Below are 27,849 nucleotides of genomic sequence, written 5' to 3' on the forward strand. Positions count from 1 at the left end.
TTGTGTTGGGAAGGTAAGCATCATAGAAAGCCTATTTAATAGAAGAAAGTATTCTTGCATTGAGGGAATACTTGAGTGGAGGCCCATTGTCCTTCTGCTACCTTAATACTAAACCTATAAATATATGCACATAGATCTATTTCCTCATCCTCATATATAAGTATATTTACATATGTACACACCTTTGTTTAGACCTCTATAAATGCCCTTTGCCTCCTAGCTCTTTCCTCTATTTCCTTTGACTTTCCTCTTGTCCCACTTGTGCTTGGCTTACTTCGCTTAGCATGATTTCCTCCAGTTCTTCCCATGCAGTCATGTGCTTCATACATTCATCACTGGTTTTTAGCGATGCATAGTACTCCATTGTATGTATGTACCACAGCTTTTAATCCACTTGTCAGTTGATGGGAATTTGGGTTGTTTCCAACTCCTTGCAATTGTGAACTGTGCAGCAATGAACATTGGAGCACAGATGTCTCACCTTGGTTTGTATCTTACCTCTTCTTGGTATATGCCCAGTAGGGGGATTTCTGGGTCGTGTGATAACTCAATTTCCATCTGTTTTAGATATTGCCAGATTGATTTCCATAGTGGCTGTACATAATTACAGGTCCACCAGCAGTGTATGAGAGTACCTGTCTCCCCACAGCCCCTCTAATACTTGTTGCTTTCTGAGGTTTTGAATTTGGCTATCTTTGAGGGTGTTGGGTGTTACCTCATTGTTGTTTTAATTTGCTTTTCTTTTATGGCTAGAGATCAGGAACATTTTCTCATATGCTTGTTGGCCATTCAGATTTCTGCCCCTGTGAAACTTCTGTTCAGGTCCTTTTCCCACCTCCTCAGTGGGCAATTAGTTTTTATCTTTTTGGAAGCTAGCAGAATATTGTAGATTTTAGTAATAAGACCTTTGTCTGATGTGTCACTGCTAAAGATGTTTTCCCAGTCCGTGGACTCTATTACTCTCTTCGTGAATTCTTTCGATGTACTCGGGTGTTTTATCTTCAGTATATCCCATTTGTCAATTTGTGCCTCCTCTGTGTTTGTGTCCTTCCTTATTTCTGATAGCCTATGTATTCCCTGTGCCAAAGTTCTCAAGTTGGTCCCAATTCCCTCATCGATGGCCCTAATAGTTTGGGGTTTAACTTCAAGGTCTGTGATTCACCTTGAGTTTATTTATGTACATGGAGTGAGATAAGGGTCTTGCTTCATTTTTCTGCAGGTAAATATCCATTTCTTCTAGCACCACTTGTTAAAGAGGGCATCTGCTTCCCATTGGGTATTTTTGGGGCCCTTATCAAAGATCAGTTGTCTGTATGCTGATGATTTTACTTCTGGGTTTTCAATTTTTTTCCATTGATCTGAGACGAACACAACCCCACTGAAAAAGGGGACCAGACAAGGATGATCCTTGTCCCCATTCTTATTTAATATCGTACTGGAGGCTTTAGCTAACAAAATAAGGCAAAGAAAAGACATCAAAGATATTTGTCTGGGGAAGGAAGAGGTGAAACTATCATTATTTGCAGATGATATGATTTTATATATGGAAAATCCCTAAAGCTCCACAAGGGGAGTACTGGAAGCAATAGAGGAGTTTGGCAGAGTGGCAGGATACAAAATCAACAAACAGAAGTCCATCAGACTGCTATACACATCAGATATGACCACAGAAAAGGAGATCAAAAAGGTGGTTCCCTTCAGAATTGCCAAACACAAACTGAAATATCTAGGGATATACCTGACTAAAAGAACAAAAGATCTATATGGGAAAAACTACAGAACACTATTACAAGAAACCAAGAGTGAACTCAACAAATAGAAGAATATCCCATGCTCGTGGATTGGAAGACTCAAAGTTGGATAGTTTAACTATTATGTACTTTGGTGACTTCTTCTTGGGATTCAGTCTAGCTGGTGTTCTTTCAGCCTCCTGAATGGTTGCCTGGTTTTCATTCATTAAGCTGGGGAAGTTTTCCTCCAAGAAGTTGGGCGGAGTATCCCCTGGCGGAGGTCAGCAGGGCTATCCCCAGCCTCGGGGTAGCTGCACAGGGTGGAGCTCACCTAGCTGGGTTTGGGCCAGGTGTAAATGCCCTAGGCTAAGTGGAGTGGTCTGGAGGTCAGCAGTGGAGTGTAAGAGAACAGGAAAGAGACAAAGAGGAGAGAAAAAAAATTAAAAAGTAAGCTGGCTGAGACTGTGGGGAGATAGAGAGAAGAGATGGAGATAAAAATAACAATGTAGCTGAGCCCAGATCCCAGCCTGTGGGGCTGCAAGTGTTTAGTCCCTGCACAGAGGCAGCAGAGGCAAGCTGTGGCTGTTTTGAGAAAATACCCCTGTGCAGCCTTCTGAGAGTGTGGGGGGATAGAGAGAAGAGAGGGAAACAAAAGTAACAATGCAGCTGAGGCCTGATCCCAGCCTGTGGGGCTGCAAAAGTTTAGTTCCTGCCCCGAGGCAGGCTGTGGCAAGCTGTGGCTCTGTTGAGATTAAGCCCCTGCACGGGCTCCAAATGGCTCATGCTCTGGCTGAGACAGTGGCAGGGCTATGATCAAGCCCTAGCTGGCCTCCACTGAGGTAAGCCAAAAGCCCCCAGCCCCTCAAAACCTTGTGGGTATGTGCCTACGGATCTTTATGATGCTCTTCCTGTGATCCAGCAGTGTTGAATTTCCCTCTGAGCAACTCTCCTGGGCTGATTTCTATGGAGTCCCTCTGGTATGTGTTACTCAGTTGCCATCTTCCTGGAAGTCCCAAATTTTATATTTTCAATACACCATTTCACCTTTGTTTTTTATGCAATGTATGAACTCTGGTGTTTGAAGACATCTGTAAATGATGAGATAGTAAATATTTTAGAAATGGAAGTCATACAGTCTCTTTTATAGCTATTTAATTCTACCTTGGTACTGCAGGAACAACCACGGAAAAGGCATAAATGAGTGGTTGCAGTAGTGTGAAGACACGTTCCTGTAAAGCTTTATTTATGAAAGCATCAATTATACCCATGAGCCATCATTTCCTACATTCTCTGTTGATTTATTGTGGACAGTTTCATAACCTCTGTGCTTATAGTCTAGCTCTTCAACATCATTGTTAGTACTTCTAGGATGGGGGATAAAATACATACACAAACATTGTAAACAGGACAGGGATAGGCTTAAAAACTCGGGTGGCTTTTCAGGAAAGTTATAGTTTAAATTAAAATATTTCATTTTTAATAGTAGCTTTTGAATAAGTTCTGAGAGTAATTTATTTTCTATCATTTAGTTTTTTCATCTTATATTTCCAAATTAAATTGGGATGTTTAGATCATTTAGATAATGTAAAAAGAGAGGAAAAAAACCTAAGTAATAGTAGGCAAATTAGTCTCAGTAAATAAATCTAAATTAATATAGGTATACTCATTGAATAGCGAAGACAAATAGAAGAAATGGTGATGTCAAAGAGATGCACAGGAAATTTCTAAGGGCAGCTGAAGAAGACAAAATCAACTACTATAATGAAATGTGCACAACCCTAGAGTTTTAAAACCCCACAGGAAGAATAAGTTCACCACATATTATGAAGGGGTTCCCCCACCCCCCAAAAACCCTGTGTTCCCCCCTGCTATGTATTTAATATTTGTTTTCAAGCAACCTTATCACCTTCAAAGTACTCACCACCTTAAAAGTACTCTTGTAGACTGAAGAGACTAAAAAAGAATCAAACCTTGAGTTGCAAGAGTCTATGGGCAAAATATTGAATGATGCAGGAAGCATCAAGAGAAGATGGAAATAATAGAGGGTTACAGTACCAAAACTAGTCGACATTCCATTTCAGGTGGTAACATATGAGTAAGGGCCAATGGTACTGAAGGGAGAAGTTCAAGATGGACGGAAAGTATTAGTTACAAGCAAGGCTCCAGAAATTTATGGAATACCAATTGAAAGGCTTCAACAAGTTGATGAAACACTGGAAACACTAACTCATCTATGCCAGGAAATTTGGTAAACAACTACTTGACCATTTAACTGGAAGAGATACATATTTGTACACATCCCAAAGAAAGGTGATCCAATGGAATTCTCAAACTATAGATCAGTATCATTGACATCACATGCAAGCAAGATTTTGCTGAGGGTCAATCAACAATGACTGTTTCAGTACATTGATAGGGAATTGCCAGAGATTACAGCCAGATTCAGAAGAGGACTTGGGACAAGGGATATCATTGCTGATACCAGATGAAACTTGGCTGACAGCAGGTAATACTAGTAAAATGTTCACTTGTGTTTTATTGACTATGCCAATGTATTTGACCATGTGGATCATCATAAACTATGGAACATGATCAAGAGGCAGTTGTGTGAACAAACAAGGGACTCATGGCTAGTTGAAAATCAGAAAGGTGTATGTCCTCTCACCACACAAACTCAATGTGTATGCTTAGCAAATAAGAGAAGCTGAATTATATGAAGAAGAATGTGGCACCAGGAATGGAGGAAGGGTTAGGAACAACCTGAGATAGGTAGATGGTACAACCTTGCTTGCTGAAATCAAGGAGGACTTGAAACACTTGCTGATGAAGATCAATAACTGCAGCCTTTAGTATGAATTATGAATCAATGAAAAGAACACTAAAAGACAACTGGAACAATAGGTAACATCATGATAAATGGAGAAACTATTGAAGCTGTCAAGGATTTGTCATTTTGGATCCACAATCAATGCTCATGGACATAACAGCCGGGGGATCAAAGAATGTGCTGCATGGGGTAAAACTGCTGCACAAAGATCTGTGTTGCTTGGGGAAAAACTGCTGCACAAAGATCTCTGTAGAGTGTTGAAGAGGTACTTTGAGGACTTAGTTGCACGTGGTCCAAGCCATGGCCTTTTCAGATGCCTCATATGGGTATGAAAGTTGGATGTTGAATAAAGAAGACCAGAGAAAAATCTACATGTTTGAATTATGGTAATGATGAAGAATATTGAAAATGCCATGGACTGCCAAAAGAGTAAACAAACCAGTCTAGCAAGAAGTATGACCAGAATGCTTAGAGACATGGATGGCAAAACTTTGTCTCATGTACTTGGGCATGTTGTTAGCAGAGACCAATCCCTGGTGTGGTTATGCTTGGTGTGGTATAGGAGTAGCTAAAAAGAGGAAGTTCCTCAAGGACACGGACGGACACAGTGGCAACAGCAGTGGGCTCACGCATAGGAACAATTGTGAGGATGGTGCAATACTGGCAATGTTTTGGTCTACTGTGAATAGGGTCGTTATGTGTCGGAAATGACAACCATGACACCTAACAACAACAAATTAAATTAGGATAGATTGACACAATTGTCATGTAACTTGGACAAGCCTCCTCGCCTCTCTGTGTTTCTTCTTAATCCGTATTAAAAAGGGAACTTCTAAAGAATCTTAAATTCTATGGTTCAATGATGTCATAATGTAAAATTATACGCACACTCTTTCCACTTCAACCACCTTCTAGTCTTTTCAGAAGATAAAGATGAGGTTGGTTTGCTTAACTTATATATGAACCCTAGTTGAGTGACTGATGAGTGCCCTCCTCTATAAAGTCATACTGATCTAGGTATGGGTATTTGCCAGCTACTGTGTTGAGAGTGGGGGCATCAAATGAACTTTGTCTTGTTCTCCAAGTTTCAATCTGTTAGAAAAAATTGTGCTATAATCCTGACAAACAGCAGAAATATGTTGTGTTTTGCTCATACTACTTCAAATAAGCCACTCAACATTTTGAAGCTACTCTTCGTTTTTTCAGTTGCATGGTGAAGGTATGAAATCGAACAATGGTGAGGATTCTCATACCATGACTTCAGCTTACACTGTATGGGGACCTAGTGCTAATATCTGAGGATATGAATCTCTTCCCTTGTACAAGGAGCAAATGACTTTAACACATGGCTTCTATACAAAAGTATAAAATTTGCTTTTTATACTTGAAGACTCACTTCTTTGCTTGAAAGAATTTTTCTTAGTAAACAAGCTTAATTCATATAGGGTTTATATTTCAAACAATTGTAAAATTGAAAATTTTAAAAAGATTCATTTTTTTTCTTATTTTGATTCTCAATATGACTTTTACTCTTTTTTAAAAAACATCATTTTATTGGGGCTCATACAACTCTTATCACAATCCGTATATCAATAGATTCAGGCATGATTGTACCTATGTTGCCCTCATTCTTTTCTAGACATTTACTTCCTTTTTTTTTTTTTTAAATTAAGGTGTGTTTTTTTTCTCATTACAATATTTATTAAAGAAGAAAATGTGACAGCTTAATAAAGTCATGCATTATTTCCCAATTTTCATTTTCTATAATATGTAAACATGAATTAAAAAAATCCTTAAAACTTTAAATCAAAAAACAACAACAAAAACCCCTTAAAATATCAAATGCAATATAGCCCATCTTTTAATATTGTAACCTTGCTTCTTTTGACAAGGCTCATTTTCATAATGTTAACACTAGAGTTAATCATCTATCGTAAAATTCTTTTTCTTTTTTTAAAATTATTTTATTGGGGGCTCGTACAATTCTCATCATAATCCATACATGCATCCACTGTGTCAAGCACATATGTACATTCACTGCCCTCATCATTCTCAAAACATTTGCCCTCCACCTTAATATCAGTTGCTCATTTTCCCCCTTCCTTCCCAACCGGTTCCCTCCCTCATGAACCCTTCATAATTCACAACTTATTATATTTTTGTCATAAATTACACTGTCCGACGTCTCCCCTTACCCACCCACCCCAGCCCTCTTCTCTGCTGTCCCTCCCCCAGGGAGGAGGCAATACCTAGATCCTTGTAATTGGTTCCCCCTTTCCACCCCACATTCCCTTCACCCTCCAGGCCTCGCCCCTCTCACCACTGGTCCTGAAGGAGTCATCGGTCCTGGATTCCCTGTGTTTCCAGTTGCTATCTGTACCAAAGTACATCCTCTGGTCTAGCCAGATTTGTAAAGTAGAATTGGGATCATGATAGTGGCGTGGGGGGTGGGGGGACGCATTTAAGAACTAGAGGAGAGTTATATGTTTCATCGTTGCTACCCTGCACCCTGATTGGCTCATTTCCTCCCCTCAATCCTTCAGCGAGGGGGTGTCCAGTTGCCTACCGATGGGCTTTGAGTCTCCACTCTGCACTCACTCACCTTTACAATGATATTTTTTGTTCTTTGATGCTTGATACCTGATCCTTTCGACAGCTCGTGGTCACACATGCTGTTGTGCTTCTTCCATGTGGGCTTTCTTGCTTCTGAGCTAGTTGGCCACTTGTTTATCTTCAAGCCTTTAAGACCCCATACGCTATATCTTTTGATAGCCTGGCACCCTCAGCTTTCCTCACCACCTTTGCTTATGTACATTTTTGTCTTCAGTGATTGTGTCAGTAAAGTGGGCACACACTGATACGATTTTCAGTTCTTTGATGTCTGATAACTGATCCCTTCTACACCTCATGGTCAGACAGACTGGTGTGCTTCTTCCATGTGGGTTTTGATGCTTCTCAGCTAGATGGTCGCTTGTTTGTCTTCAAGCCTTTAAGACCCCAGACGTTATATCTTTTGGTAGCCAGCACCATCAGCTTTATTCACCACTTTTGCATACATTCACATTTTTCTTCAGCAATCGTGTCAGGAAAGTATGCATCCTGGCATGCCAATTTAATAGAACAACGTGTTCTTGCAATGAGTAAGTGCTTGAGTGGAGGCCCTAATTAAACATTTACTTTCTATTGAACCCTTGGTATCAGCTCTTTTCCCTCCCTCCCCCCCCCACCCTCATAACCCACTGATAGAGTCTATATTGTTATTATTTTCATCTCTCACGCCTACCACTGTCTTCTTTCCTCCATGTTTTCTGTTGTTCTCCCCCCGTAGAGGGGTATATGGTTATGTATCGATCATTGTGATTGGTTTCCCCTTTCTCCCTATCTCTCCCCCTCTTCTCCCTACCCTTCTGGTATCACTATTCTCACTCCTGTTCCTGGATTCCATGTGTCGTGAGCTCCCATCCCTTTCTGTACCTGCGTGCATGTTCCGGTCTAGTCTGATCTGGGAAGCAGCACTAGGGTCATGGTAGTAGGGGGTGAGGAAGCCACAAGGAACCAGAGGAATATAGTGTCTTTCATCGATGCTTTACTGCACCCTGGCAACTCATCCCCTCCCTGTGGGCCATCTGTGGGGAGATTGTTCCACTGTCTGCAGATGGGCTTTGGATATCCACTCCAGCCCTCCTCGTTCTCCACAGTATGTTTTTGTTTGTTATGTGTCTGCTGATGCCTTTTACCCGGCCCCTATCATTCCTCATGGTCACACCGGCAGTGTGCTTCTTCCACGTGGACTTGTTGCTTCTCTGATGAATGGCGAATTGTATAGCTTCAAGCTTTTAAGATCCCAGGTGGTATATCTTTTAATAGCTGGGCACCATCTGCCCTCTTCACCATATTTGCTTATGCATCCATTTTGTCTTCAGTGATTGTGTCTGGAGGGTGAACATCTCAGACTGCCGATTGGTTAGAGCAATGTGTTCTTGTATTGATGGAGGATATGAGCAGAGGCCCAAAGTCCATCCCCTACCTCAGTGTATTGCCGTATAATTATATGTACATGGGCCAATATCTCTATTTTTGTGGATAATGTATTTACATATGTACACACCATGCTCATACCTCCATCCATTGCCCCGCCTCCTCGGTCCTTCTCCTGCTTCCCTCCACCTTCCTCCTGCCCCACCATCACTTTCCCCTTATTTCTGCCTCTTGCCACCTCCTCCCAGCCAGTTTGCTGTTGCTCTGACCACCCCCCTACCCACCCTTAGCCACCCGCCTCTTTAAGGGAATGGAATGCTGTCTCCTTCTCAGCTGGCAGTTTAGAACTGCTGACTTTGCGGATTGCAGTCCAATGTGTAACCATTACACCACCAGGGCTCCCTCCACCCTCTAGTATTATCTACTGAAGTAATGAGCACATTTTTCTCATTCTAGAGACAGTATAGGTTGAAACTTATCTTACAACAATTGTCCTTTTTGAATGAATGATTTCACTCAGTATAGTGCTTTCTCGGTTCATCCATGTTGTAGTATGTATAAGAACTTTATTTTCCTTTTCATGACAGGGTGGCATTCCATTGCATGCATATTCCACATTTTAGTCCTCTGTTGATTGGTATTCTTTTTATGCCTTTTGATGTTTATGAACAGTGCTGTAATGAACAGTGATGTGCAATTATCTTCCAATATTACCATAAATTTATTAAAAAAAACAAACCAAACACACCCTCCCTTATATCTATAAAAAATACTGTGACTTTGTAAATTGCTTATTTAATCCAAGTGGTTTTGATGTATTTTCAGGGAAGTAAAGGTGAGCCTGGACCTAAAGGGATGGCTGGGCCTTCTGGCTCCAAGGTAATTGTGTGTTTGATACATTTGCAAATATTTTCAAACATATTACAACACGTCTCTCACATTATTTGACAAGACTAACAAGAAATTAAGGAGTATCTACATTATGAAATTAAAGTACAGGAAAGATCCACCATTTACTGTGGGTTTCATTTCTCTTTTTAAAGATGATCTTATAATTGTTTAAGTCATAATACAGTGAAATATACTTTGGATTAGCAATTTTAGAAATGGTAAAAGCTGTATGTTAATGTGAACGTAGTTTCTTGTCTAGAGTGTTTTAGGTAACTAAAAGCACCATATGACTCCCAAACAATGCTCTTCCTTTGTTTGCTGATGGATGGGGACTTCCTTTTCCGTTTTGGCATGGGGACTCACAGCTGCCATTACCAGAGTACTTGGAATCAAATGTTTGCATGGATTTGATTTTCCATTCTCCTGCAGAGTCCTATCCCCCAGCTCTGGAGTGTGTACAGTAAGCAAGGGGGCAGCACTTGGTCTCTGCCAAGGGCACGACCTTGGCTGTTGTCAGATGCCATTGAGTCGGTTCTGACTCAGAGCAGCATCGTCTTTCATGTGAAATAATTTGGGACTAGTTACAAAAACAACCACGAAGCATGTGCAGCACATTCCAGATCCTACAAATCTATCCTAAATGTTATCAGCATGTCAGCAATATAAACTCACTCATAAAGAATTTCCTTTTAAACAATTTTTTGGAAAACGTTATCTCACAAAGAAAATAATCCCTGTGGGATAACAGAGAAGTATAGAAAATCAGTGAAAATTTGTGTTCATGTAACTAATACACTATTCCTCAGACTGAAAGCAGCTCAAAATACACTTATAGGAAAAACAATATTCCATATTATAATGTACATACTTTTAAGTACAAGAATCTATATTCTAATACTGCCTTTAAAAATAAAAATTGTGAAAAATCTTTAATAATAGGAATTTTATGAAATAAAATGCAGTGAATCAATAGAGTGATTAAAAATAACAATTAGAATAATGTTATGGACCCACAATATTGCATATAAAGAACTTCAAAATATTAATGTATTTTAGAGTTTTAAAACATACTGTAAATTTTTGCACACACAATAAGCACATTTTGTTAGTACATTGTGTTTTCATAGGGAAAATCTGTTATAAAATAAGACCAGTGGGTAATGAGATTATAAATCATTTTTATTATTTATATTACGTTTAAAAATAAGAAAAAAAGTTTTTTAAAATAGTAATATGATAAAAAGCAACTACAGGGAACAAAATAGAACACTATTAAACAAGTAAACAATAAGAAAAGAGATGCTTGTATTTAACATTATTACTAATTTTTACTTACTTCTTACTAAAGTAGTAAACTATGAAAATACTAAATATCTACAAAATTTTAAATACAGAAGACCATCAAAATGTCCCAGCTATTGACAATAGGAAAACAATGAAAGGAATTTTATTGAGATTCCAGGGTACTTTTTATTTCTTATTGTTTCTATACTAATACATCTCTAGGTCCATTCTAAATTTCTGATGTGTGATAGAGATAACAACGATGATGTTTTCCATCAGTCTGTGATTTTTATAGAATTTTACTGTTCTGTAGGGAGAACCAGGAGCAGTGGGTGCCCAGGGAGAGCCAGGATACATGGGTTTTCCTGGGACGCAAGGGAAAAAGGTATGCTTTGTTTAGGAAATATAAATCACTTATTTTGTTGTCATCGAGAATGTACACAACAGAACATACACCAATCAGCTGTTTCTACGCGTACAATTCGGTGTCACTGATAAATTCAACCATTTCACTCTTCTCTTCTATGCTGTCCCTCCTTCGTTAACATAAGCTCTCACCTCTCAATGGTCCCTAACTAATCTTTCAAGTTGCTGTTGTGACCTTGAGTCTATATAGCAATTTCTTAAAAGAACATAAAGCTCCAGGCAGATAATTTTTTTAGAAGTTAAACTGAACTATTGTTTGGTTTTATGAAGACTTCAGGTTATAACTCAGTTTTCAATTAGCATTCACATGTTTAGGTTAAAGGATTTCTGTCCTAAAATTTGACGTTTGAAATAAAGTCTGTATTTTCCTTGTTGTTATCACAATATTCCACTCACTGTCATTAGATAGTATGGTAATTGGAAGGAAATTTGGACATAGTACTCTAGCCTAACTTTGAACAAATGCTCACTTTCCTGATCTCTGGTTTCATTATCTATATGCTGATCTCGGATGTCCTTTCTCATTGAAATTTTCACATAACTTACAATTGTGGAATAGCTATATGCACCCCCTGCTACCAAAAGCTCATGTTTTATCAGATATCATTTATACAGTGTGTTTCACTTTGCTATCGTTTTCTGGAACATGTGGCTACTATTCACTTGATGGAAGATTTCAGTTTGATATTTTATTCCATAAGACAACATTGCATAAAAATAAGGCTTCTCGCTTGCTTTATTAACTACAGAAATGTTTTTCTTTCTGGTACATACATGTTGTGGTAATTGTTTGCAAATGTATAAGCTCATGAAAGTATTCTGTTAGAATATCATTTTGTCATAAAGTGGTTTTACTCTTTTCCCAGATGTTGTGTTAGGATTCAGCCTCTACATATGCAGGCACTTGTGGAATTTGCATGAGATCTTATGTTTTACTCTGTGGAAGAAAAAAAAGTTGATTTGAAAGGCTATGGATGTATTCAACTCTGAATTCCATTGAGCTGCATTTTAATGTCTTGCAGGGAGAAAAAGGAGATCGAGGTGAAAAAGGCCTTCAGGTGTGATGTGAATTTTCTCCCTTTGCCTTAGTAGTAGAATCAACATTTTCTTCTTTTTAATTATTTTATTGCTTTCCCAATCTCTTCCCATTTCATCATCAATATCTTATTTTAAAATCACATCTCTGTTCTTTTGCTATTGACCTTAACACAGACTAGTTTATCTAACCTTAAGATGCTCTGTGTTAGAATATTTGGGGACGAAGTAATTCATCAGCCAATAACTAAGTAAAAAGCAACAGAGCCTTATTATTAATACTAACAAAATTATTAGCACATTTATAGGTTTTTTTTAAGAAAATAGAGCATAGGTTTCCAAAAAAAATTTGAAGTGACCTATGGCAAAAACATTAATTGAATTAGAAGACATTAACGCAGAATGAAAAGCACCCTCTAATATGTGGAAAGGCAAATATATGAGGGAGCTTCAAAAAGGGTCATGAAAAAATTCTGTTTTCTTTCCATTTTATCTACTTTTGAAGCCTCCTTGGATTAAACCATCCTATAAGATTGAGAAAATGTATGGTATTTTCTAGAGCATTTTATTTGGGGTGTCATAAGCAAAAGCAAAGGGACTCATGCTACCATAGAAGACAAGAAGAGTTTTATCTCAGTTTATTTAAATGGCTGTGGAATGAATGGGTTCTCTCGTTAATAGTAGAAAACCAAACCAAAAGGAACCTTGGCTGCCTAGTGGTTATGCAGCATTTACGAAATTGGCTGCAATCCCTAAGGTCAGCAGTTTGAAACCACCAGCTGCTCTGAGTGAGAAAGACAGGAACAGGATCCTACTTGCTGAGTCAATGATACAATTACTTTTAATAAATTATAGTAGTTGGTCTTTCAATCTTGTGCATTTAGCTATATAAACTTTTCAAACTACAAAAACCAAACTAATGTCTAAGTGTTATTTTAAAGATTTCTTTTTCAATTGTAAGGCTTTTTTGTTACTAAGCTTTATTCTGTAGAATAAATTTAAAGTAACAAGAACATTTACAAGATAGAATGTCAAAAGTTCTAGAATTTCTGGGAGCATTAGTCAAAATTGGCTAATGTTATAGTTCTAACATTTTGTAGTCATGAATTTACATTTTATTACATTGATGAACTATTTTAAAGTGGCATAACAGAATTTGGTTGTTTTTCAGACAGCTTTTTACAGACATCTTCAAGTATTGTATGATTCCTTTAAAATTAATTTTGAAAGTAGAGTGTTGTAAACTTTGAATATACTACAATTTTTTTCTTGGCATTTTTTTATGTGGTTTATACGGACATAATATTTAATATGTTAAAAACTGAATCTGTTCTCTTTCCCCATAAACAATATCCTACACATACATTGTTTGTCATGGTAATTGGAGCCACTCCACAATTATCCAAGAAAGAGGTCTCATCTGTCATCCTACAACCCCATCTCTTTCTTTATCTCACATCCAATGGTTCAGTCAGCCCTAAATGGCTCCTGGATGCGGCTCCTCCTCTTTGTCCCCACCGACCTCATCATTCTTATTGGTAACTGCAATTGTTTATTAGATTCTTTCAATCTCTTCTTCACTAGTCTCTTTGAATCCAGTTTCCTCTGTTCCCCACACGCTTTTGCCATTGTGCAACAGCTAAGTGACATATCTGCTTCAAACTGAAAACTAAAACTCGGCACCACTGAGTCAATTCTGACTCATAGTGACCCTATAGGACAGAGCAGAGCTACCATGGTGGCTTCTGGGATGGTTACTCTTTATGGGAGTAGAAAGCTAGTTGTCTTTCTCACACGGAGCAGCTGGTGGTTTTGAAATGCTGATTTTGTGATTAGCAGTATAATGCATAACTACTACATCTCCAAGGTTCCTGCCACATATCTGCTTAGGAATCCTTGTATGGTTCGCAGCATATGTCAATATGAAATCTCTACTATAAAGAGAAAATAAATCTCTCCCATAAAGTGACTTCCCCTACCCCATTTTCCAGTTCGACTAAATCTTCTTTAATTTGATTTCTTGCCACTTTGACCATTATTATACATTCTTTCTCCACTGCATTATCCAAAAGGAGCTAGTTTCCTTTGCCCACGACTTCTTTTTCTGCTACATCCTGTGATCTTTTATTCATCCCCAAGGCTGTGCTCAGGACCAGTCAGTCTCTAATCTTCCCTGTCTGACGCTCTCCTGTGTTCTTCCATACTAACCAGCCCAGGTATTTACTTGACTTAAACTTTATATATTTATCAGATGGTATTTCAGTTACTTATCTTCTGCAATTGGGAGGCAATAATTACGTCCCTGTTGAAGGGTCCCTGAGGCCAACATAATAGATATATTAAATATATTACAATTTCATTCGTTGCATTACCTTTGCATGTTTCATGGGTACTTCCATATTCAATATGTCAAAATCAGCTTGCCACTGTATAAATCTTGAAATTCATCTAGGTGAGTAAATGAATACATATATTTGCAAGACTGCTTTAAAGTATACATAAGATGGTGAATGGCACAAAGTGGTTTGTAATTAGCTGATAACTGAAATTTGACTGTTCACACCCACCCATGACACCATGGAAGAACAAGCCAGACAATCTGTTTCTGTAAACATGATTATCCAAGAAAACCCTGTGAAGCAGTTCTGCTTTGTAAAACATAGGATCATGATGAAGCAGAGACCAACTTTACGGCAGCTGACAACAACAAAAACAAGCCTTTTGTGACCGAAGTTATCCAAGCATGAGTAGAGACTGCTATTTATCTTGTTCAACACTGAAACTCTAGCACGGTGTCCAAAATATTTATTGAATAGATAAATATATATGTTTTCTCTTGTTAGCACAGATTTAAAGATCTTCATTTAAATGCGCCTTATTACTTTTAACAGTATACATATTTATTTTTCAGAGACATTTTTTAAACCGTTTTATTGAGGACTCGTACAACTCATCACAATCCATCCATCCATCCATCCATCCATCCATCCATCCATCCATCCATCCATCCATTGTGTCAAGCACATTTGTAAATTTGTCACCATCATCATTCTCAAAACATTTCCTTTCTACTTGAACCCTTGGTATCAGCTCCTCCTTTCCCCCCTCCCCCACTACTCCCTCCTCCCCGCTCCCTCATGAACCCTTGATAATTTATAAATGATTATTATTTTGTCATGTCTTACACTGTCAAAGACATTTTAAAAAGAAGCGTTCTTGTCCTTGCTTGTTCTGTTGCCAGCATGGAGCATAGTGATGTCACCAAGACTAATAAATGTCCACATTTATTGAACTATTCTGTGCTATGAGATAAGAACTAAGCAGAGCATCTTCAAGGATCTAAAATGTTGCCCATGTCCTCCATAAGTGAGATTTTGTTTGTCTTCCATTGTAATAGGTTGACATGCCTTTCTTCTTCTTCTTCTTCTTCTTCTTCTTCTTCTTCTTCCTCCTCCTCCTCCTCCTCCTCCTCCTCCTCCTCCTCCTCACTTTCTCCTCTCTTGTGTAATCTATCTGCTTGCATCCTGCTTGGGTGACCTGTCTTTAGACTTGAGGGTAATACATAGTTTGCATTTGTATGTGGTTGAAACATATATTAAAAAACTAATTGATGATTTGGATTCCATTTTAAAGGGCCAAAAGGGAGAACATGGAAGTCAAGGAATTCCAGGACAACAGGTATTATTCTTATTTTTATTAAAAAGTGAAAGAATGAATCAGGACCCTAGACAATGTTTAGGGGGGTTGTTACTTGCAATTAAAAATAGATGAATGGTGGAAAGAAGATGTCATGACCATTATTTGTCTCATATTTTGATTTTTTCTTGTTTCATATTTTGATCTTTAACACAGATAAAATTGATGACTTTGGCATTAGAGTTTTTATTGATTGTACCTGGCAAAGTAAATGAGTGTGAAAATTCCCCTTTTTTGGCAGTAGTTGTTTAGAGACAACCCACAGTGGCAGCCTCAACATAGCCATTGACTAGTCTCCATTTGCTTCTTAAAATGATCACATGTCATAGAGGAATGCATTTATTCCCTTCTTTTTTGTCTAACGATGTCATTTACTACTCTAGAGGCTTATTAAATTTTTGTCCCATGATGTTGTGCAATGGAACAAATGTATAGCAAGCTATTTTTGTTTCTTCCCTGACTAATTGCTTGGAATTCACACTGGTTCATTTCAGTGTGACTACCTGCCCAATTAAGTGAACTAGAATGGACCTGATTTTTTAAAATGCAAGTAAACTGGAATGATTCATCAAATATGAAAAGTTAGGGTTTATACCCTGCTAGAAATTTAATATCCATATTAGAAAACAAGGGCAGGTGCATGTTGTACATTGTCCAAGGCTCTCGGCATTTTTCCACGCATAGATTGTGATGGGCCATGCCGTTTTGAATGTATGTCACTCTCCACAGTTCTGGCAAAAATCCGATCGTCTGCTTTAGCCTCCTAAAAATTCTTCTGAGTTTCCAATTCCAAAGCTTTGAATCCTAATTTCTCCCATTCTGGGGTTTGTTTCCCTTTACACAAATTAAATATTTCCCTCCTAATTTCCCTTCACTGGTCATCATTGTATGGGAAGAAGCATTTGAAGCTTTGGCAAATTCTCCTCATTAAATCAGGAGGCAGTAAGATTGTTGGATGGCATGTGAGTTCAGCCAGAGTGTAATTCTACTGGGAAAGTATAAACGTGATTAAGAATTAGGTAGTATCTTTGCCCATAGGTTCAGTTGATCCTGACTCACTGAGCAACCTGCACAAACTCATTGTGCCACAAGTGGATCTCTTTCTTTGAGTGTGAAAGAAGCAAAGCCAGAGTCCTCTTCAGAAGCAAGGATGACAAGGCTTTGTTCCACTTTCTTTGGGCATAGTGTCAGGAGAGACCAGTCCCTGGAGAAAGACATCATGGTTGGTAAAGTGGAAGGGCGGTGGAAAGAGGAGGGCCCTCAATGAGATGGATTGACACAGTGGCTGCAAGAATGGGCTCAGGCGAAGGAATAATTGTGAGGTTGGCACAGGCCTGGGCAGTGCTTCATTCTGTTGTGCCCAGGGTCACTATGGATTGGAGCTGACTCGATGGCCCCAACCAACCACAGGAGAGAGATGCCGTAATTATACAGCTGTTGAGGACAGGGGTGTTAACATGGAGTGGCAATGCTTCCAAGGATTGGGTTTTCATGTTCCTCACTTGGCAGTCTCTGACAAATAAGGGGAGGAGTATTTGATAGCAGGGAGAATTTAGAATTAAACAATACAATCAACAGAACTGGGGGAAAAGTGAGTTCTGCTTAGATTGACATTCTACTACATGAAGATCTCATAATTGTCATGTTCCTTTACTTGATTCAAAGCCACTCCACGACACACTCAACTTGGCCCCCTTCCCTGTCTCCCAGGCAACAGTGACCTTCTCAGACACCTGCTTTGACTCCCTAAGTGAAGCACTTAATATCTGCAGGACCTTCTTCTCCTGTCGTCGACTCACCTGCACCAACACTTGCTTTCACAAGAGCTTTCTGAAAAGAAGGGTGTGAGGGAGCTTCAAAAACTTCCTGGGAATATAGCCTTGAAAGCAGTGAACTTTTTCATAATTTTTGAATTCCCTCCTAGTTCCTTGGAATTTGAGTTCATGATTCCGGTTATGGACGACACCTTCTCAGAAGCTCGATTGCGTTTTACATCTCCCTTCTTGAAAATGACTGCTCTCCTAGGGCAGTCTCTGGTGCTTCGAAAGCTTCTAGCCTAGACGTTTTGGGAGTTGCATTACGTACCACAGGGGCTGACCATCTATGGAGTAACCCAGCGCACGAGCAGCTGGAGCTTTTCTGCAGCTGAATAGTCATCCTAACCGCCTACGTCAATGAAGTCCAAGTAGTTCCCTCTTATCCTGCTCAGTCCTGCTATGTGCAGTGTCTTTTCAGACCTCATTTGATGAATCGAGTCCAAGGGAACTCTTCCCATACAACATCCTCTCAAATTGTGGTTTAAGCTTCAGCTCTCATTTAGTTTTATTCCTGACCATTTACTATTTTCTCTTTCTTCTTACACTAACCCCACTGTAGGACTATGTCTGGTATAGATCCCTCCTGCATTTCTTCAGAAACAAATAGCAACATTTGAAGAACAGCCTCAGAGGGTTTTGCTTACTACTAGATTGTGATATGAAAATTAAATGCTTGCTATTGATATGCTCACATTTGAATTTGAGAATATATATTTGTTTAATAAATACTGACTTCACTTTTTTCTTTACTTCTGTCTAATTTAACTACTTAGGTTAAAAATATTTGAAAAGAAATCAAAGCAAATCTCAAACTCAAACTTTTTTGTGACATGTCAAGAATTACATTTCATCTTGAGTTGTATAATACCAATTTTTATTAAAACTGAATAATGAAATCCTCTGTATATGTGTGGAAATTATATAATTTTCCCTCAACTAATTTCAGAATTTGAATGCAGAAAATAATCAGAAATGGAAGATGTTAATACCTTCCCAGAAAGTTCTTACCATTTTTTTTCTCCTTCCTACAATTTTTTAAATTGTCATCATTTTATTAGGGGCTCATACAACTCATCAGAATCTGCAATATGTCATTCTTACCATTTAATATGTTTATGGAATGAATATGTTGAATAGATGAATCAGAAACAATTTAATAAATCCTATGATTTTTATATGAAAATTAGATATCAGGATAAGCTGGTCTAGCTATCTAGATTTAGCAAGTGATTATAATAGAAGTTTGGGCTTCATATATCAACTTCCTAGTATTTATATTGCCAAGAAAAATAGCATGCTGTGCATCTGATTTTAAACCGTTTGTTAGACTTTGTCCTTTACAAATGAATGCTCTTGGTATATGTACAGGTTCCACATGAACATAGTTCTGGAATTGCCATTCTTTTTCATATTATCCAGTTTGTTATGACCCACATAGTCAAATACCTACTTGCCTTTAATAAATCATAAATCTCTTATCTGTGTATTTTTTCATGAATTGTCGATATTTTTAAAAATTGAAAATTAACTTTGATTAAATATGGAGTAGAAGACACAGGTGTGCTAAAATGCAGTATTTTTCACATTTACCAAAGTTTGTTTTTCTCCTTATTTTCAAAGGGAATTCAAGGTCATCAAGGTCGAAAAGGAGAGGTATGTGCCCTTATTTTGTACTCCCTTTCTTCACTGCTTCTGGACGGGACTTTGAAACTGTATAAATCTCACTATTTAAATCTCAAAGCAGAGAACGTCTTCTAATTCTTTAGAAATAGTTTCCAATTAGTGAATTCCAGAATTCGTATATTTACGCTGACTAATTGATTCAGGCATGAAATTCTGTTTATTTGCTAATATGATTTGTTGTTCTTGATTTGCAACTGAGTTTTTTTCTCTGCACATTTTATTCAGGGAAGACTAATGTGTATTTGCATATCTGTCTGTGAGAATAAAGTTCTGTTATATCCATTGTTGCATTTCTAGCACTGTACATATTGCCTAATTAACATATTCAATAAACGGAGGATATTCACAAGGTTGGATGTATTTGTGGATGAAGGGGTAAATAAGAGTTTAATATGATACAAAGTTTACCTCCTAAGTGATAGCTGTATTTCTCAGCAGTTTCTATGTAGCTTATGTTTATACTTATGTATATATTCATACCTATCCCTTTAAGGACATTTCTGATGTAATAACAACACCTAAACTTTTGAATGGAAATGTTAAAGCTTCTTTTTGGTTTTAGAGAGGTGAAAAGGGAGAACCTGGTTTCAGAGGTGCCACCGGACCCAAAGGAGAAGCTGGGATGGATGGCTTGACAGGGCTTGTAGGCCCCAAAGGACAACAGGGTGAAACAGGTCCTCGGGGGCCACCAGGATTGGATGGGAAGCCTGTACGTACTTATTTCACAGTTTTTGTATTTTCATTGTTTATGATTTGATACATGCATCTCAAGGATCTCTGGTTGCACTGTGGCTAAAGCAGCACTCTGCTGCCAGCCAAAATATTGGTGGTCAAGCCCACCAATCTCTGCATGGAAGGAAGATGGGGCAGTCTGCTTCTGTAAAATGGGTAACCTTGGAAATGCAGCAAAAATGCAGATATATGCTGCCTCATAGGGTCATTGGAGTCGGAATTAACTTAGTAACAATGAGCTTTTGTGTAGATAGGGTCATTTCGAGTTTGAATAGACGAGAAGGCATTGAGTTTGATATTTTTTTTGTTATATATGTTTTATAAAGCCTAATTATTTGATGCAGGGGAGAGAATTTTCAGAACAATTCATTCGACAAGTTTGCACTGATGTATTAAGAGGTAAGACAAAGAGTTTTTACTACCTTTGTAAAATTATAAAAGCAACACATATTCTTAGTAAATTACAAATGACATAAAGATAAAGAAGAAAATAAGCAACATTTAAAGGATCCCCATTTCATCGTACAGATTACACTTATTTATTGTAATATTTTTACAATATAATTTATCATTATAATTTTACTTTTAATTAAATTTTCTTTTGTAACTTAATTCTTGAAATCTCTGTTTCTAAATATGGATGTCTATAATTGAATTTCCAATTTCTTATTTGAGGAATTTTACTGTGTTTCAGTTGTCTTATTTAGCACCAATGACAACAAAATGATTGCATAAAGCAATGATGATTTCCATAGTTAAATTCCTACAAGTGAAATTATTGATTAAAGGAAGGGTGTGTATTCAATGATCCAATGTAGCTTTTTTGTATATCATTAACTCCCACTCACCATTTAAACATAAAAGGTTTGAAGTTTCTTTCTTTTTATCTTTTTTAAGCCCAGTTACCAGTCTTACTTAGGAGTGGAAGAATTCAAAATTGTGATACCTGTCAGTCCCAAAGTGGTGCTCCAGGTAATCCTGGGCCACCTGGACCCATGGGACCAGAAGGCCCCCGAGGGTTTCCTGGCCTACCAGGAAGAGATGGTGCTCCTGGTTTGATGGGTGTCCCTGGGCGTCCCGGTGCCAGAGGTTTAAAAGGTATTCATCTATGAGAATCAATGAACAACACAAATAGTGTGTGTGTGTGTGTGTGTGTGTGTGTGTCTGTTTATAAAGGATCCCCGGTGGCCCTGGTGGGGACACCTTGCATTGCTAACAGTAAGGTAAGCAGCATTTCAAGCCCACCACCTGATCTCCAGGAGGGGCAAACATGAGGCTGTCTGCTCCTGTAAAGATTTATATTCTCAGAAACCCTTTATTGGGTCATTATGAGTAGATCCCAACTCAATGAATACATTTGGTTGGTTCATATGTCTGTAATCTATACACAGTTAATAAATGAAAGCTTTTCTTTGCTTACATGATGATGATACCTAGCTTATCACAAGGGACAATACGTATTGTGCTAACTAAAATTCTTATAATCTTTGATTTGATGTTTCAGATGAGCTTAAGAGCATTTCCTAGTGTCTTGAAGTAATGTCAGAAATATGAAGCCTGTTTCTAGCTTTTCAGATTAAGAAATGTTGAATGCCTAGAAATTTTGAGTCTCATACGGTCTTTTAACAGAAATACACATATAGAATATTGTTTATTTTATTCTGGTCAGTTTTCTACACAGTTTATTTTTTCATATTTTTTCTGATATTAGGAAATTAATATTTTTCAATAGATTTATTAATAGCCCACAACTCATTCTCTATGCTCTTGAATGTTTATGTGAAATGTTGCTGATTTTTCTTCTCTCTTTAATATTCTATGAGCAATTGGACATTGAAGAAAAGTATTGAAAATATAATGAGTGCAGAGAGTTAATAGCCCCAACCTATTTCCCTTTCTTAGTTTTTAATTCCTGTTAGGTTTTTGCATAGGTTAGTGGAGTCTTTAATTTAAAAACTGTTTCCCACGAGTAATAAAGAATAAGTGACAAGGTGTTTATAAAGATGTGCTCATTAACACTTTAGAAAGAAACTGGAAGGCAGTTATTTTAGAGGAAAAGTCAGCTTATCCTCACGCTTGACGCTCTGCAGGTCTGCCAGGAAGAAACGGGGCAAAGGGAAGCCAAGGATTTGGGTACCCTGGAGAGCAGGGTCCTCCTGGCCCCCCAGGTAAGAGTTTGTATTTGCTCGTAAGTGTTGGTGCATATTTGCTTTAAGAAAGCCATCATAATGTCAAATAATTTTAAAGCAGGATATTTCTTGACTTTTTTGAGTAATTCACATTAAGCAAATACTTTGGAGTTCTAGCTACCAGATTTTTTTTCAATATATTATCCTATATTCATGAAGTGTTCTAGATTATTTGTTTCATATCTTTAGACCATCTGATATCTAATCCTCAGAATTGTTTTTGAATGGATTTAGTGAACCATGCTTATCTAGAGTACATCATAGCTCAATTTTATGATAATTAGGGAGCAGAATAATGTTGATGTTAACTGTTTAGTTTAAATCTATGCTGAAGTTAATAAAGTTAACTCTTTGTTAGCTGTGATATTTAAATATGCTTTATCTGTTTCCTCATTTTAAAAATGGTGAGGATGATGCTATTTACATGATACCCTTATCAAATATTAAATGTATTAGTATGCATAACTTGTTCAGAACAGTGCACAACAATCCCAGTTATGTTGGTATGCGTATCTGCTTTCATTATTGTTTTAGATATTATTACCTCATTTGGCTTTGGAGTTGATCATATTTAATACTGCTTATCTAAAACACATAAAACAGGAACGACAAACATTAGTAAGTGATTGATGTTAGCATTGCAATGTTAGCCCATGTTAATTAGTACTGGTAGTAGGAAGTATGAGTAGTGAGAAGTATCGCAACTCTTTCCCTCCACCCCAAAATCTGAATATTTTATTTTATTAGTTCAGATCATAAATTTTAAAAGACTAATGAACTAAGTTAAAGCTCTTGTCATTGAACATGTTACTTGAATTAATTTGCACATTATCACTAATGTTTTAAAGATCCTTGTATTTGAAAATAGCAACGTCTTCAGATTGGGAAACAAAAATCTGTCACAGAGTCATTTCTAGTGTAAATATGGTGCAAAAGTAACTTGCTCGAATTTTAGTTGCTCTATATCGAGTCACTCGAAGTTAGTCAACCCAGTGGCAGTGATTTTGAGTTTTGTATATGTCACTTTACAATGTACAATAGTTTCGGGAAACTGTATGTGGGAAGGAAAAAATAAGTTTGGTATATTAGAGTGTTAGTTCAATGTCTTAATCAGTAACATGATTACGAAATAAAACCCAAAGCGAAACTCACTTTCATCAAGTCAGTTCTGATTCATCGTGATTCAGTTGGTTACAGGTCAGGCTGCTAACCTAAGTTCAGCAGTTCAAAATCATCAGTGACTCCATGGGAGAAAGACGGGCTGTCTACTCCTGTACGGATTCACAGTCACAGAAACCCACAAGAGTAGCTCTATGCTGCCCTATAGTGTCTTTATGAGTGTATTAATATAGCTTACCTAATTTTATAAAAGAAATTCTGAATGTGCAATGAGTAAGAGGTTTGCTGATAACCCCAAGGTTGGAGCTTTGAAGCCTGAGGAGCCTTGGTGGTGGCGCTGTTATACATAGGGCTGTTAACCCCAAGGTCAGCAGTTCAAAATCACCAGCCGCTCCACAGGAGAAAGATAGGGTTTTCTACCCCCATAAAGAGTTACCGACTCAGAAACTCACAGGGCCAGTTCTACTCTGTCCTACAGGGTCCCTATGAGTTGACATCCACTCAGTGACAGTGAGTTTTGGTTTGGTCTGAGCAGGTCCCTGGGTGAAAGACCTGGCATTTGGCTCCCATAAAGAGGATTATCTAGGAAACCCTATGGGGCAATTCTACACTGCTATCTGGATCAACGTGATTTGAACTCTAATCAACATTTAGCAGCATCATTTTATAAAAATTGATTATTTTTCCAAGCTTCTTTTCATTGTGGTAAGTTATGTAAGAATTACCAAGAGAGTGATTTCTTTTTCAACATTTAGGTAAAATTAGTAAAATTTTCTAAAGATTTTTAAAAATTGGGGTATAAATTGCATTCATAATCAGCTATTTTTCCATCTAAAGAAAACTATGATGTAATGTACTGTTTGACATCCCATCGTAGGTCCAGAGGGTCCTCCTGGAATAAGCAAAGAAGGTCCTCCAGGAGAAACGGGTCTCCCTGGCAAAGATGGAGAACATGGCAAACCTGGCATCCAAGGGCAACCAGGCCCCCCAGGCATCTGCGACCCCTCACTATGTTTTAGTGTCGTTGTTGGGAGAGATCCTTTTAGGAAAGGACCAAACTATTAGTGAGTGATGCCTCATTCAGCATCCTTGGCTAGGTGCTTTTCTTGTGTGGTCCTTTGCATCTCAGGAAGATAACTAGCAATAATCCCTTGACAAGGAACGAAAGTACCTCTGTGTGTTGTTTTTCCTGGAGGAAAAATATAATAAAGGGCATATATATAACTGATTCTTAAAAGGTCCTTCAATAATTTGGAGCTTTTAAAGTTATAACATCAACTAAATTTCCAGGATTTCTTGTAAGTCTATTGTTTTTAATCAGTTAAATAAAATTAAAAACACCAGTGTCTGTCAGCCAGTCATTTTCAGTCAACGTGAAATGTGTCATTTAGTCTCCATGCAGTGGAGTATTTGAATTCAATTTCATGGCTGTGTGAATTTTATGTTTCATGTCTCATAACTCATGCTTAGACATTAACCAACACAGGTATTTTATCATTGGAAATCAAAACAGGGCTGATATTCAGCTGGGATGGGTAGTACTCCCATGACCACTTCTGCCAATAGCTGTGCTTATTGGTTAGGGTCTGTGGCCACTTTTTATATGTCTTGAATGTCACCTCTGACTAAGATTGATGTGGTTTTTTTTTAATTTTTGCTGATTCTAAAATTAGACTAATTTGTTATGCTAAGAAGATGGATTAAATCCATTGGAAATGGTTGAAATTGTTTAGCACAAGTTAAAATACTTCAGATAATGTTTCTTTGTACCTGATCAGTGCATTCAAAGAAAATGGGAGTTCAGCAATATTAAAATAAATATATGCTTCCTACTTGCTGTCTAATTGGAATGTTTGTTGTCTGCCATCATTTTTCATTTCATTTATTATATGTGTATGTTCTCTGTTAGTTTTCATTATAGTCAAGCTAATGATAAGAAGTGCTCTAGATAAACAGAAAAGCAATTCCATAAATCCTAGTATGTCTTGATATTTTTAAGCAGACTTTTGAATATTGTGAGCAGTCCTGGTGTACTGTTCTTATGGCTTTTCTAAGGGACATAATTTGAGATATTTTGTCTTTTTGTCATGATTTAAATTTTGTTACGTGCTTGTTATTCAAATTAAAATAAAGTTTTATACAGATATAATTGTAGTGACTTTTTATATTTCATTTTAACTGATGAATACATTATTCATATTACATGGTCTTTTATTCAATGGATATACTATATTAGATTGCCTACACTATTCTTAAACAGCTAGCTCATCTAACATAATAATTTAGAAATTCACTTATGTTTTTTGCCTAAACAGGCATAGCACCTGCTTCCTAGCCCAGGCCTGGTCATTGACTAATATTTAGATGAACTCATGTACATTGTACAATTTGATGAGGGAGACCTTGGCGGAGACTAAAGTCCATGACATTGAGTAGCTGAATTAGTCTAAGTGGGTTAGCACATTCTATCTTCAGCAAGGTCCAAGTTAAGCCTAATTATACTAAAAGGGGCTTCACCAAGTTTATGGAGAAGTGGAATGAGAAGGTAAAGAACCTTTTCCATGAACCGTTTAAAAATCCTCTTGCATTAACAGTACTAAGAACCCTAGAGGTATAGCGGTTACAAATTTGGCTGCTGACTACAAGGTCATTGGTTGGAAACCACCAGCCACTTCGCTGGACAAAGACAGGGCTTCTAGTGCCCAATACAATTAGTATACAGTGGCACTGAATTGTAGAAGTTGTTGAATTGGAGAATATTTTGTTGTGTATACAACTAAAAAACAATTACTAATAACAATGAGTACATGGTAGAAGAAAATGTTCTAAAATTGTGGTAATGATTATACAACTCTACTTGATATTATCGAACTACCGAATTGTATGATATATGGAAGAAGTGTTAAAAAAAAGAGTTACAGTTCGGGAAACTCATATGGGGCAGTTCTACCCTGCCTATGGGATCTCTATGAGCTGGCATCTACTGGATGGCAGTGAGTTTGGCTAATATTGTTGTTTATTCATCAAACATATCTCACAGCATTTTGAAGATTAAATGAGAGGGACTAAACATAAATCAGTGGAGTAAAGTCAGCAAATTATCAGAATCACATAGAAAATGTGAGGTTAGCAGATAGAGAGGGTGAAACATTTAACAATCTATTAAAAACATTCTTTATGTATGTAACTAATGCTGACTAAAGTTAACCTGATTTATTGCCATTCACAAGGAAACAGCCTGAAGGGTAAAAATAAATCTTTAGTAGAGGCTGTCTTTTCAGACGTTGCCATTCTTGGTATGTTAGGAATACTTTTAAAAAAGAAAACCTTACATATTTCATCCCTTAGTATTTAAATCTGGCAGCTTAGACCATTCAGCCATCCTGACACTTAAAAATCAACATCACGCCTTCGTACTTAAAACTCTACCAGGTACTGAATTGACTCGAATTGAAATGACATGTGAAATCAGAATGGAGCTGGGAAGCATTCTTTGTAAGATCTTCACCAGGGGCAGCCAAATACACAGATACAGAGAGCCACGTGGCAAACAGTTGCATTTCGGTCGATTTGGATGCATGGCAACCCAAGTGCAGAGTTACAGTCTAGGGCAACACATGGTTGGGCTCAAATTAATAACAGTTTTTTTTATAACAAAACAAAACCTTGCCAGATCCTATAGTTTTCTTACTATTGTTGTTAGGTTTGAGCCTATTGTGCATCACAGTGAGCGTTTCCTTTGCGGTTGACCCTGCACCGCGTCATCATGCATGATGTCCTCCAAGGATTGCACCTTCCCGATACTGTGTCCAAAGTAAGCAAGACAAAACCTCTCCAAACTTGCTTCTACAGAGCCTTCTGTTGGCACTTCCTCCAAGACAGACATGTTCCCTCTTCTGACAGTTCATGGGATAGTCATGTTTTGCACCAACATTGTAACACAAATACGTCAATTCTCCTTCCATCTTTCTTTTGCACTGTCCAGCTTCATATGGCTCCATCTTTAAACCGTTCGTAGTCATATTGAATAACTAAGGGGAAAGAACGCAACCCTGCTGCATGCCTCTTCCAATTCTAAATCACGTAGTAACCCCTTGTTCTGTTGTGACGGTTGTGCGACATATAAGCTATGCGAACTTCCCCATTTCTCCATTCATCATATTAACATTAATATAATAATAATCATATCACTATATGAGGGGCTTCAAATATTTCATGGAGAAATGGAATTAGAGAATAATGAAAACTTCCCATCAACTTTTTGAAGACTCCTCATATATCTTTTGAATTCACATATTTTTCAATTGTAAATGTGGTACGGCTTCTTTTGTTATAGCCTGATTATTCCAAGGATGAAAATGTGCTTTGCTTTCATTAATTATTATAGTTGCAAAGCACTTTTTATTTTGATTTCTTCTCTATCTACTCGGCATTTAATGGAT

General features: G+C 37.6%; 1 protein-coding gene across 1 annotated transcript in view; it reads left to right on the plus strand.

Annotated features, from left to right (window-relative positions):
• Positions 1-25,556, plus strand: part of COL21A1 (collagen type XXI alpha 1 chain) — a 194,316-nt gene extending 168,760 nt beyond the window's left edge. Inside the window, exons 21-30 of the mRNA XM_045294892.1 lie at positions 9,361-9,414; positions 11,024-11,095; positions 12,159-12,194; positions 15,805-15,849; positions 19,305-19,337; positions 19,930-20,076; positions 20,444-20,498; positions 20,997-21,197; positions 22,190-22,267; positions 24,285-25,556. Coding sequence (XP_045150827.1) covers positions 9,361-9,414; positions 11,024-11,095; positions 12,159-12,194; positions 15,805-15,849; positions 19,305-19,337; positions 19,930-20,076; positions 20,444-20,498; positions 20,997-21,197; positions 22,190-22,267; positions 24,285-24,472 — 909 coding nt within the window. The 3' untranslated portion in view covers positions 24,473-25,556. The remainder of the gene's footprint in view (positions 1-9,360; positions 9,415-11,023; positions 11,096-12,158; positions 12,195-15,804; positions 15,850-19,304; positions 19,338-19,929; positions 20,077-20,443; positions 20,499-20,996; positions 21,198-22,189; positions 22,268-24,284) is intronic.
• Positions 25,557-27,849: the final 2,293 nt, after the last annotated feature.

The sequence above is a fragment of the Echinops telfairi genome, unplaced genomic scaffold (assembly GCF_000313985.2).
Source record: "Echinops telfairi isolate 266 unplaced genomic scaffold, ASM31398v2 ScPeMD7_3533;HRSCAF=4204_1, whole genome shotgun sequence".
NCBI lineage: Eukaryota > Metazoa > Chordata > Mammalia > Afrosoricida > Tenrecidae > Echinops > Echinops telfairi.